At 45.3% G+C, this 13,790-nt stretch overlaps 1 protein-coding gene across 3 annotated transcripts in view; it reads right to left on the bottom strand.

Moving 5' to 3' along the window:
* Nucleotides 1-13,790, bottom strand: part of LOC311514130 (uncharacterized protein) — a 34,636-nt gene that overhangs the window by 6,102 nt on the left and 14,744 nt on the right. For all 3 annotated transcript variants that reach the window (XM_084616540.1, XM_084616542.1, XM_084616541.1), the window contains 2 exons: nucleotides 9,750-9,876; nucleotides 224-337 (listed from right to left, as the gene is read on the bottom strand). In XM_084616540.1, coding sequence (XP_084472666.1) covers nucleotides 224-337; nucleotides 9,750-9,783 — 148 coding nt within the window. In that variant the 5' untranslated portion in view covers nucleotides 9,784-9,876. The remainder of the gene's footprint in view (nucleotides 1-223; nucleotides 338-9,749; nucleotides 9,877-13,790) is intronic.

Below are 13,790 nucleotides of genomic sequence, written 5' to 3'. Positions count from 1 at the left end.
TTTCCACATCCTATCCAAACACTCAGGATGAAGGGAGGTCAGGGAAGGAGCTACTGCCAGGTGTCAGCCAGGATAGGTAGGAAGCCATGAGAGATCTCTGCCCAGAGGATATTGCACCCGCTGGGGACAATCCTGGACTGAGAGCGTTCACAAGGCCCTTGAGGGAATACCGGCTCTTTCCTTCAGGCACTGACAGTTTTAAGTAGGTTTAATGATTCTTCACCTGTGAAGGCACCTCGCAGGATCTCTTGTTCATCTGAGCCCTGGAGGTCTGGGACCCACGGCTCATCCCCTTGTTCCAGCTGGGAGATCACGTCAGGTTTGGAAATTGGAAACTCTGCTCAGGGGAAGAAAACAAGTGAGATCAGATGAATTCATGGGACATTTGTCACAAAGAAATGTTGTATTATTTTAAACCCAGCTCATTTTAAGGCAGTAAAAAACCAGAGCCAGCTCCCAAGATGAGCTAGACTCCCTGCTTCCGAGGGACTTAACTAACCCCATCTCTGCTGGGAACATACACAGCCAGACAGTCAACATCAAAGGGGCTCCTAAAACCCAGGTAAGGTAACTCCCTGTCCCTGATAGTGCAGACTCCAGAAAGAGAGGAAATCCCCCTAGAAATGCTTCTTACTGGTGGAGAAAGAACCAGAGACAATGAAAGTCACAAGAAGCTAGAACTGGTGAGCATGGGTTTGTGGGGTTCAGCACAGTAAGGAACAGCAAGGAGCAGGCATGTCCCAGAATGCAGTATGTCAGGGGTATTATTAAGGCTAAGATTTTGTCACCGCGGTCACGGAATCCGTGAATTTCAGAGACCTCCATAACATTTTCTGCTTCAGCCCTGGGGTCACGGGGCAGGAGCTGTCAGCTGGCGCAGGGACCCCTGCAGTTCCCAGCCACGAGTGGTGGCCAGGGGAACCCCACAGCTTCCCAGCCACCGTGGGCAGATCCCGCAGTTTACCAGCCACCACAGGTGGCAAGGGGGACCCCGGCACTCCAAGCTACCACTGGCGGCCATGGGGAGGGAGAGCCACGGGAAACGGACCCCCAGAAATGGTGGGTGCTGAACCCTCCTCACTCCCCATTTTGTCACAGTTATTTTTAGTAAAAGTCAGGGACAGGTCACGGGCTTCTGTGAATTTCTGTTTATTGCCTGGGACTTGCCCATGACTCTTATTAAAAATAACCGTGACAGAATCTTAGCCTTAGTATTATATGTCAGGAAAGCACATTCTAAGGAAGCAGGGAATCTAGCAAGTCAGGTGTAGCAGAACGGAGTATGAATATCTCCCACAGTGTGGTTAGGTCTACAGAATTAGTTTCAATAACTCAGAAACAACAGATTCTACTTCCTCTGGAAAAGGAGAATGTGAAAACGATGGATCAGGCCATGTGACTTTAGGAGGGACTGATTCAAAGGTCCAAGAAGCCTACAGGGAAGACTGATTGTGGATACTGCAGATGAGTCCCCAGAAGTTGCACTACCAACCAATGACATCATCAAGAAAGTGCACATTTGTGCCAGGGATGGGTCGTCCTGCTGCTGTGAGGAACAGAAGATGTCAGGAATGGTGGCTGGGTCACAGGGTGTAGGGAAGAGATGCGTGTGTTGTGGGGGGGAGGCACTAAGTAGCAGAGAGAGGAGAAAGTGAAAATAACATTTGAAAAAGATATGTAAAATAAAGTGAAACTGGACTGTAATAAGAATGGAATGCAGGCTCTAAATCAAAAGGGTGTGCGCAGGGATTCTGTGTTAATGGGCTAGGATCCCCCTAGCTCCAACCCCCAAAACCTTCCTTTCCTTATCTGCCATTGCCCACACACACTGCAGGTGCCCCTTGGTCCAAATCCTCCAATCCGCTGTGACGGCATTGGAGCTGGGGAACATTGAAGAATACTGCATGATGACCTGGATATTGGGATATTTACCATGGGAATAAGTTGGTTTAGTTTAATAGGGGGCTTAAAGGAAAACAAGTAGGAAGGGAAGAAGATTGGCCTATGGCCCCAAACTCCCTACATCACCTACTCCATGGACTAGGATCCAATTGTGCTAAACATTCTACAAAGAGAGAACAAAAGGACAGTCCCTGCCCCAAAAGAGCTGACTAGCCAAGAACAGGACCAGAGACAGATGGAGACAGACAGATGGCGAACACAAGGAAACAAATAGGACAATGTTGGAGACTAGATGTTGTAATGTCATTGTAGGCATCACGGAGAAGGAGAGTGTTAAGGAGGGTTGGGAAGGAGGAAACTGAGGTAGTTTGTGGGATGTGCATGGGCAGCTCCACTCAAAGCACAAGGAGCAACACGGGAGAAGGCATGAAGGGAATTGTTTGAAAAGGTAACAAGTGGGTGATGGAGGCCGTGGAGGTGGGAGTCGGCAGCTCAACACAGAACAAGAGATGACATGTCAGGAGGGGAAAGGCTGGGACAGGCTCTAGGAGTGAAGATAAGCAACTTGTTTGATGTGCTAGAGAAGGGACAGTAAGTGGAAGGATTCAAAGAGAGGGCTCTGGATTGACTAGGTGTGATATGCCCCAGCCTTTAGTGTGCTAGAACCCAGACATAGCTGGAATATATCTGATGATTCTTAGGTTAGTCTGGTAAAGCAAAACTTAACACAAAGCTAATTTTATCAGTATCATCTGCCCAGCTTTCCCAAAGCCTCCTCCATTTCATCTCTCCCTGTCTCAGTCTCTCTGCCCTGGACAATACCAACCTTAAAGCTCCATCTGTTCACAACTAATCCCTTTGAGCCAAATTGCAGTCCCGCTGGGTTCCCAAGTTCTGGGAACACCCTTGGCTCCCAGGCATTGTGAGTCAATATCCAGTCCTTGGGTCTTCCATTGTCTCTCCAGGGCACAGTTCTTGAAAGTGTATCCATGCCAAACTGCATAGACTTCCATTACTCCAACAGCCATTACTTCCCCTCTCCCAGAGAAGGAATTAACTCCTTCACACCCAGTGGGTAAAAAAGCAAAGTCAGAGGGGAAACTGAGTCATGCACCATCTCTATTGTTATGGTTCAGACATTCAAATCACTCTAAAATGCACATGCTTACTCAGATTATCTTGACATTCGTTGCTCCTCATGGGGATGCGGGCATGGTTAGTGGGCCATATATGAGATTATTTGATGAAGAAGTACCTGAGAAAAAGTTCTCACCAAAAGAAGCTGTTTACAAAGTCACTTTTCTGCACAGACCTGGGGCTCAAAGTATGGCTCTAATTGTCCCCTGATTCATCTCAGCCACTTCGCATTTATCTCAGCTGCACATAGTACCTACTGTCTTTCTGGGGGAGCAATATTGAAAAAGTTAATAACTAAAGAGAGTGGAACTTCAGATTAGCATCAGCCAAATTGACAAGTAGAAGAAATAGAAATGCACATGTGAAGCAAGACTAAGGCGCAGCTAAGAACACAAAAACATTAAGAACGGCCATACTGGGTCAGACCAAGGGTCCATCTAGCCCTTTCTTCTGACAGTGGCCAGTGTCAGGTGCTTCAGAGGGAATGAACAGAAGAGATAATCATCAAGTGGGAGCCAAGAGGAGCAGAACATGGCAACCCAACTATTTCCTGGGGCAAGGGCTGGAGGAACCAACAAGGGGCAGAGCTCTTCTTGACCTGCGCTCACAAACTGGGAAGAATTAGTAGGGGAAGCTAAAGTGGATGGGAACCTGGGAGGCAGTGACCATGAGATGGTTGAGTTCAGGATCTCGGATCCTGACAAAAGGAAGAAAGGAGAGCAGCAGAATACAGATCCTGGACTTCAGAAAAGCAGACTTTGACTCCCTCAGGGAACTGATGGGCAGGATCCCCTGGGAGAATAACATGAGGGGGAAAGGAGTCCAGGAGAGCTGGCTGTATTTTAAAGAATCCTTATTGAGGTTACAGGGACAAACCATCCCGCTGTGTAGAAAGAGTAGTAAATATGTCAGGCAACCAGCTTGGATTAACAGTGAAATCCTTGCTGATCTTAAACATAAAAAAGAAGCTTACAAGAAGTGGAAGCTTGGACAAGTGACCGGGGAGGAGGATAAAAATATTGCTCGGGTATGCAGGAGGGAAATCAGGAAGGCCAAATCACACTTGGAGTTGCAGTTGGCAAGGGATGTTCAGAGTAAGAAGAAGGGTTTCTTCAGGTATGTTGGCAATAAGAAGGTGGTCCGGGAAAGTGTGGGCCCCTTACTGAATGAAGGAGGCAAACTCGTGACAGAGGATGCGGAAAAAGCTAATGTACTCAGTGCTTTTTTTGCCTCTGTCTTCACAAACAAGGTCAGCTCCCAGACTGCTGCACTGGTCAGCACAGCATAGGGAGGAGGTGACCAGCCCTCTGTGGAGAAAGAAGTGGTTCGGGACTATTTAGAAAAGCTGAACAAGCACAACTCCACGGGGCCGGATGCGCTGCATCCGAGAGTGCTAAAAGAGTTGGCGGATGTGATTGCAGAGCCATTGGCCATTATCTTTGAAAACTCATGGTGATCGGGGGAGGTCCTGGACAACTGGAAAAAGGCTAATGTAGTGCCCATCTTTAAAAAAGGGAAGGAGGAGGATCCTGGGAACTACAGGCCAGCAGCCTCACCTCAGTCCCTGGAAAAATCATGGAGCAGGTCCTCAAGGAATCAATTCTGAAGCACTTAGAGGAGAGGAAAGTGATCAGGAACAGTCCGCATGGATTCACCAAGGGCAAGTCATGCCTGACTAACCTAATTGCCTTCTATGATGAGATAACTGGCTCTGTGGATGAGGGGAAAGCAGTGGATGTGTTGTTCCTTGACTTTAGCAAAGCTTTTGACACTGTCTCCCACAGTATTCTTGCCAGCAAGTTAAAGAAGTATGGGCTGGGAGAATGGACTATAAGGTGGATAGAAAGCTGGCTAGATCATCGGGCTCAACAGGTAGTGATCAATGGCTCCATGGCTAGTTGGCAGCCAGTATCAAGCGGAGTGTCCCAAGAATCGGTCCTGGGGCCGGTTTTGTTCAATATCTTCATTAATGATCTGGAGGATGGCGTGGATTGCACCCTCAGCAAGTTTGCGGATGACACTAAACTGGGAGGAGTGGTAGATACGCTGGAGGGTAGGGATAGGATACAGAGGGACCTAGACAAATGAGAGGATTGGGCCAAAAGAAATCTGATGAGGTTCAACAAGGACAAGTGCAGAGTCCTGCACTTAGGACGGAAGAATCCCATGCACCGCTACAGACTAGGGACCGAGTGGCTAGGCAGCAGTTCTGCAGAAAAGGACCTAGGGGTGACAGTGGACGAGAAGCTGGATATGAGTCAACAGTGTGCCCTTGTTGCCAAGAAGGCCAATGGCATTTTGAGCTGTATAAGTAGGAGCATTGCCAGCAGATTGAGGGACGTGATTGTTCCCCTCTATTTGACATTGGTGAGGCCTCATCTGGTGTACTGTGTCCAGTTTTGGGCTACACACTACAAGAAGGATGTGGAAAAATTGGAAAGCGTCCAGCGGAGGGCAACAAAAATGATTAGGGGGCTGGAAGACATGATTTATGAGGAGCGGCTGAAGGAACTGGGATTATTTAGTCTGCAGAAGAGAAGAATGAGGGAGGATTGGATAGCTGCTTTCAGCTACCTGAAAGGGGGTTCCAAAGAGGATGGATCCAGACTGTTTTCAGTGGTAGCAGATGACAGAACAAGGAGCAATGGTCTAGAGTTGCAGTGGGGGTGGTCTAGGTTGGATATTAGGAAAAACTTTTTCACTCGGAGGGTGGTGAAGTACTGGAACGGGTTACCTAGGGAGGTGGTGGAATCTCCTTCCTTAAAGGTTTTTAAGGTCAGGCTTGACAAATCCCTGGCTGGGATGATTTAGTTGGGGATTGGTCCTGCTTTGAGCAGGGGGTTGGACTAGAGGACCTCAGGAGGTCCCTTCCAACCCTGATATTCTATGATTCTAAGTGATCCATCCCCTGCTGCCCATTCCCAGCTTCTGGCAAACAGAGGCTAGGGATACTTCACAGCATAGCCTATCCACCATGAATTTATCTAGTGCTTTTTTAACCCTGTTATAGTCTTGGCCTTCAGAACATCCTCTGACAAAGAGTTCCACAGGTTGACTGTGCATTGTGTGAAAAAATACTTCCTTTTGTTTGTTTTAAACCTGCTGTCTATTCATTTCATTTGGTGACCCCTAGTTCTTGCGTTATGAAACGGAGTAAATAACACTTCCTTATTTACTTGTTCCACACCAGTCATGATTTTATAGACCTCTATCATATCCCCCCCCCCTTAGTCGTCTCTTTTCCAAGCTGAAAAGTCCCAGTTTTATTACACTCTCCTCATATGGAAGCTGTTCCATACCCCTAATAATTTTTGTTGCCCTTTTCTGTACCTTTTCCAATTCCAATATATATATCTATTTACCACATCTGTACACAGTATTCAAGATGTGGGTAGACCATGAATTTATATAGAGGCAATATGATATTTTCTGTCTTATTATGTTTCCCTTTCTTAATGATTCCCAACATTCTGTTCACTTTTTTGACTCCTGCTGAAGATTGAAAGGATGTTTTTAGAGAACTATCCACAATGACTCCAAGATCTGTTTCTTGAGAGGTAACAGCTAATTTAGACCCCATCATTTTATATGTATATGTATAATAGTTGGGATTATGTTTTCCCATGTGCATTACTTTGCATTTATCAACATTGAATTTCATCTACCGTTTTGTTGCCCTGTCATGCAGTTTTGTGAGATCCCTTTGTAGCTCTTCTTAGTCTGCCTGGGACTTAACTACCTTGAGTAATTTTGTATCATCTGCAAATCTCACCATTTACCTGCTTTTTCCAGATCACTTATGAATATGTTGAACAGTACTGGTCCCAGTACAAACCCCGGGGACACCACTATTTACCTCTCTCCATTCTGAAAACTGACCATTTATTCCTACCCTTTGTTCCCTATCTTTTAACCAGCTACCAATCCCTCTTATCTCATGACAACTTACTTTGCTTAAGAGACTTTGGCAAGGGACTGTTGTAGGGTATACTTGCCCCGCACCAGACAGGAAAGAGTTAACCCCATGCTTTGGGCAGAGGAAGCCACACCCCCTCGCCGCTGATAGGCATCCTCTAACAGTTGCTGCAGTATAAAAGGGAGCCTCCCAGCTCACTCTAAGTGGATCGCCAGAGTGGGAGGACGCACCTCACAGGCTGCAGCCTGGGAGCAGCTGGAATCCCAGACTATGGGAGCCAGAGGTGCTGAGACCCCGGCAGACGCCCAGATACCTGCGGATGCCCAAGGAAGGCCGGAGCCACCAGGAGCAGTGTAGGCTGAGCAACCCAGAGACCCTGAAGACGTCCAGACCACAGCATCGGGGAAAAGGGAAGGAAGTAGCCCAGGGTAACTTGACAGTGGACCAGTTAGTGAACCGGATCTTGAGTCAGCATGTTTTGGCCAAATCCCTGCTGACTCAGAGAGGCTCGCATGCTTGCCACTGCCAGGGCCCTGGGCTGGAACCCTGTGGAGAGGGAGGGCCCAGGTCCCCCTACCCTGGCTGCCAACCCCCTAGGGTGGTGACCCACTTCCACCATTAGGATGCATAGCCCTGTTAAGGAGGGCAGCCTTATTGACTCTGGCTGCTAGGCTGCATAACCGTGTTGAGGTGGTCAGCTGTACTGACTGTGGCCATTAGGCCATACTGATCTGACATCAAGGCTGACTATACTGACTCTGGCCATTAAGCTGTACTTCCCTGACAGCGAGGGCAGGCAGATGGACTTAACTGCAGGACTGCGACACCCTTGCCCCACCCCAAAGGGGGACAGGTTGTACTTGCCCTGTGATAGAGACCTTGTCAAAGGTTCTCTGAAAATCTAAGTACACTATATCCACTGGATCACCCTTGTCCACATGCTTGTTGACCCCCTCAAAGAACTCTAGTAGATTGGTGAGGCATGATTTCCCTTTACAAAAACCATGTGGACTCTTCCCCCAGCAAATCATTTACATCTATGGGTTTGATAATTCTGTTCTTTAGTATAGTTTCAACCAATTTGCATGGTACTGAAGTTCAGCTTACCAGCCTGTAATTGCTGGGATTGCCTCTGGAGCCTTTTTAAAAAAAATTTCATCACATTAGCTATCTTCCAGTCATTGGGTAAAGAAGCTGACTTAAATGATAGGTTACATACCACAGTTAGTAGTTCTGCAATTTCACATTTGAGTTCCAGCAATCTAGGTTCTCAAAATAATTGGCTGGCTCAAAGAGACATTCATGCTGTGGCCATTGAACCTAAGCTACACCATACATTTCAGTTTCAGCCTGACCACTGACAGCTTTCTTTCATACTGTGGCAGTTCCTTTGGAAGTTTTGCATTGATACCAATATTTCTGGATTAAGAGCAATATTTCAAAGTGCTCTAAGACCAGTTTGCAGACTCTGGCCTGGACCCCTGCAGTACTCCTGCATGGTACCGTGTGACTCTGGGCTGGCAGCGTGGTAGTTTGTGTAAGATCCAACTTAATATTGTCCTGGCAATGTGGCTGGCCCTTTGGGGTTCAGAAGAACATTTTGTATAGTGAGCAGAGCTTTTAAATAACTTATCACTGTACTAGATGTAGGTGCTGATTGGGAGCCAGAGAACCGGAATGCAACAAAGGGGGATGTGTGATTTGTTTTTGTGGGGGATCAGGAGTACAGTTTGTGACTGGTTGGTGAGTCTAACTTCAGTGTTGACCATCAGTTCTGGGAGAATATGCTCTTCTTTTTGCAGCCTGCCCTGACCTTGGTATTTTCAGTGAGGGCTACGCTAGGCACCCCGGGTCACACCAGCATTTATCAGCATGCACTCCAGCTACGTGCATTTTATCAGCTGTAGCTGTAAATGAACGGTGAGGGATTAACTGGAGAAGCTTGGCAGAGCTGTGAGTGTGGTATGAAGAGAGGTGCATGTGAAGCCTGAGGGACCTAGTCTGCCCCATTTCAGTGCTGAGTGTTGTAAGTTGTGTCAGTAAATGTATACAAAGGTGTGTTCTTGCCATGGGGATCGTTAGCAGTCTGGTGGCACATAATGCTCGTGGTCTCCGGGGCTTAGGCAGGGGTAAGCGAAGGCGATGACTCAGAAGGAATCCTCAGGTTGAGGGTAAGGGGTGCTAACATTTTGCAGTCGGAGATGGTTTATGTGGAATAGGCTCAGTGCAGACTAGGCAGCTTCTGTTCACTACATCCGACCTAAACCCAAGTTTTGCCTTCGCAAAGAGAAGTGTTAGACTCTGTGCTGGGGTAGGCAACCTATGGCACGCGAGCTGCTTGCCAGTGGCACTCACACTGCCCGGGTCCTGGCCACTGGTCCGGGGGGGCTCTGCATTTTAATTTAATTTTAAGTGAAGCTTCTTAAACATGTTAAAAACCGTATTTACTTTACATACCGCAATAGTTTAGTTATAGATTATAGACTTATAGAAAGAGACCTTCTAAAAAATGTTAACATGTATGACTGGCGCGCGGAACCTTAAATTAGAGTGAATAAATGAAGACTCGCCACACCACTTCTGAAAGGTTGCCGACCCCTAGCCTGTGCTATACTGCTCCTGTGCTCTGTTCCCAGAGGGTTGTGTAGCAGGGGAGAGCACAGGGCTGGGGTGTGTGTCCCTGGCAGGTCGGGGTGATGCTGAAACAGGACAGAGTTGTGTTTGCATTGTGGGGTGATGTGAAACTTAACTCTTCATTTTTCATTACAATAAGCTAGGGGACAGGAATCCTTACCCAGCGAGGTCACAGTCTCATAGTTCTCCTGCATGACGTCTCTGTAGAGGGCTCTCTGAGCAGGGTCCGGCAGAGCCCACTCTTCCTTCGTCAAATACACAGCCACCTCCTCGAAGGTCACTGGCCCCTGAAAGAGCAAGAGTCCAACCCTCAGTAACTGCTGCCCCACTGACAACCCCACTATTCATGGGGCAGCAGGGCCAGTCAAATGGAAGCTCTGGGATGCTCACAATCAGCAGAGTCCCACCCCCACCCCACACAGAGCAGCCAACAGGCATCAAGGTGAAGGGAGAAAGAGAGAACCCCTCGTATTCCCTAAAACAGTGCTTCTCAAACTATCTGATGTGGCGGACTGTCAATTTTTTTTCCCCCAATGTGCCAGGGACTGGTACCATATTTATGCCTTATTATTATAGTTTTCACATAGGCACGTAGCACATCAGATCAGAAAAACTAACATTCTTCACTGTATTGATTGGAATGGGAGTGTGGTGTTCATGCGGAGATATTCCCATTTAAATACATTGAAGACTGACTGAAAGGCTGTGTGTCTGTGTGGATAGTATAAAATGATTATTATTCATTTACAATGCAAGAAAATATTATTTGGGCATTTGTAGTAATATTAATTTATATCGGAAACAATATAATGAATACAATAAAAGTTGGAAGACATTTTTATTTTATGTTTATTTTGTAAACAAATACAATATTACAATACAAATAAAAAAAATTAAAAAATCAAACCAGCAAAGTCTCCTAACAAAGAAATTATAAAAAAATTTATTAACACAATAATAGGCATGTTAAAACCCTAACCTTTACTAATGTGAAAGGTGAGCCTGCTTCTTCACTGTCAGTTTATCCAGTCATGGCTCAATGGAGGACAGTGCCACATGCAATGGAGAATGACTATCCGAACTATTCTTGTACTTTGTCTTAATGACACTTATGGTTGAGACACCAGTCTCACAGAGGTTTGTTGAAGGAAATGGGAGAAGAGTTTTCAGAGCAATTTCAGTAAGCTCAGGATATTCTGCTTTCACTTTTATCCAAAAGGAAGCAAACGATGTTGTAGTTTCGAAACTCATCTTCAATCTTTCGTCAGCAGCCAGCTCCAACAATTTATCCTCCGTAGTGACAATTAAGTCATCTTTCAATGGAATAAATGGATTTTGGATCCATCCAGTCCCTTTCTGTGGCTCTTCTTTTGCTGGAAAGTTAAACTCAAAACATTCTGCCAAATTCGTCAAGTGTTCACTGATGACATTTCATAGAGATGTAACATCAAGGTCTTCACCTGCATTGGTGATGATTGTTGCTAAGTTGTGAAACATGTCATAACGATCTCTTGACACTCGACTCGTCCATGCTTTTAGCTTTTGTTTCTGTCCGTCAATCTTGTCTGCCATTGTAAGACACGAAGCCATCCTTCCCTTCATGGAGGTGTTGAGATCATTAAAAGATGGCAAAGATATCAAGCAAATAAGCCAGCTTGGCTATCCAATCCTCATCTCGGAACAATTGTGACCAGTTTGTTTTTTTGTCAAGAAGAAACTCGGCAAGCTCGTTTTGGAGCTCAAATACTCTTGACAGGACGTTTCCCCTCGATAACCAATGTACATTGGCATGCAGTAGGAGCTGTTTATGATCAGCTCCCATATCATCACATAATGCAGTGAACAGTCTCGAATTTAAAGCATTTGCCTTTACATGGTTCACAATTTTTATAACCTCGCTGAGCACACTGTTCAGTTCTGTTGACATTTTTTTTGTTGCAAGACTTTCTCGGTGAAGGAAGCAGTACAGCGACTTGCATTCGGGTGCAAGCGCCTTAATCTGGGTAACCACTCCCGAATGCCGTCCTGTCATTGCAGGAGCACCTTCAGAACATACGCCTACACAGAACTTGAAATCCAACCCACATTTGTTAACGATGTAGTCGCTCACAGTCTTGAACACTTCAGAACTAGTTGTTTTTGTTGGTAGTGAAGCAGAAACAAAAACTCTTCCTTCAAATCACCCTCATGTTCAAAGCGCACATTACACCATCAGAATTGCTGTATTAGCAAGGTCTGTACGTTCATCAAGCTGCAAAGAAAAGTACTTTGCTAATTTAATCTGTCCTATGAGCTGATCTTCCATATCGTGAGCCAGATCGTGAATTCGTCGAGCGATAGTGTCATCTGAAAGTGGCACCTGAGCCACTTTCTTTGCCGCCGGCTCGCCCACCATTTCCATGCAGACATCTTTAATACCGCTTATCACTGGTGTCTCACCGATTGTGTATGGCTTTTTAGCCTTAGCAATGCGAAGCGCTACTTTATAAGAAGTTCGCAAAGCAGAATTATTTATATTACACTTCAAAGATCTGTTTCTGATGACCTTGTAAATCAACATGCTTTCTTTCAAAGAACTCTTTCGGCTTTGAACCAATTTCATTATGTTTTGTATTTAAACTCCTCTTGAGCTTTGACGACTTCATTGCGTTGTTAGCCAACACATTGCCACAAATAACGCACTGCGGTTTTGGCATGCCACCATCATTCGTGGCTACAAAACCGAACTGAATGTTTGAGAAGTCTATTTCTGAGTAAAGCTAGTGCGAATTCTTTTTGTTGACAATACTTCGGTTTCATTTACATTGCTGTCAGCTGATTCAGAATTACTTGCGTGTTCAGCAACTGGATGTCTTTGCTTGATAAATACGTCAATTGGGCCTCACTTTGCCATCTGTAAATTAGGCATAAAAATAATTAATATAAATTCCATTACCCCGGGTATATACTTAATTTATGATATTAGTATGAAAGCCGAATAAATGCATTGGAATGCTTTTATTGAGAAATATGTGCAGGAGAACATTGATTAATAGGGTAAGTAATGTTAGGATAAGAAGATAATACAAATTTTAAAATTAAATTGCAAACAGGATAATAATTGGAAAGTTAAGATGGTTTGAACATATGGAAAGAATGAATAATGAACATCAAAAATAAGATTTACCTGTCTGAAAGATATGGAGTGAGAAAGCGAGGAATTTCGAGAACTTCCTGGCAGAAACACGTAAGTTTGATTCTAGAAGAGGGGTAGGCTATAAGTAAGAACAATGAGAGCGTGTATGAAACGATATATGGCTATGGAGGAAGTGAGGATGTTATGCTCATACAAAGCACACGGGATCTTTTCAGGGGGAAAAGGCAAATACGCCGCATTTATTGAAAATACAACAGTTAGCAATGCTTTTCAGTCTCTCTCTCTCTCTCTCACACACAGACACACACACACACAGAGTCCTTCCAGTAGCTGTTTATAGTTACCAGTCTGTTGTAGCTCGAGTCAATCTAATGGCCAGTTAGATTGAGCATGAGTGAGGAGCTGGGCTCTGTCAGTCGCGATCCGATGCTCCAAGGCTTTGCAGGACTGAACCCAGAGTTCCATGCCAAAACACTCCAGCTTTATAGTTGTAAATTCCCATTTGAGTCCATGCATTTTGCAATGTCATCCTGTAATCATTAGTCCTTAAGTGGTGTTAATCTTGGGGTTTTCTGCTGTTATTATTTGATGGTTATTGTTGGGCTTCCCATCGTTATCTCCTATTTGTTGTCTCGCCTTCAGGGGTGCCTGTCTCACCTCTGAGGTCGTCAGTGCTGCTAACATGTTTAGCATCCGATACAATGGATGTTTTCTAATTGTCTCCTGGTCTTTCCAAGTCTCTCACTTTTTCTTTTAGAGTAGCAGCCATGTTAGTCTGTATCCACAAAAAGAAAAGGAGTACTTGTGGCACCTTAGAGACTAACAAATTTATTTGAGCACAAGCTTTTGTGAGCTACAGATCACTTCATTGGATGCATGCAGTGGAAAATACAGTAGGGGGATTTTATATACACAGAGAACATGAAAAAATGGGTGTTACCATACACACTGTAATGAGAGTGATTGGGTAAGGTGAGCTATTACCAGCAGGAGAGAAAAAAAAAACTTTTGTGGTGATAATCAAGGTGGGCCATTTCCAGCAGTTGACAAGAACATCTGAGGAAC

This window comes from Lepidochelys olivacea (genome assembly GCF_965140295.1).
Source record: "Lepidochelys olivacea isolate rLepOli2 genome assembly, chromosome: 28".
Taxonomy (NCBI): domain Eukaryota; kingdom Metazoa; phylum Chordata; order Testudines; family Cheloniidae; genus Lepidochelys; species Lepidochelys olivacea.
This window is presented reverse-complemented; position numbering and strand designations above follow the sequence as displayed.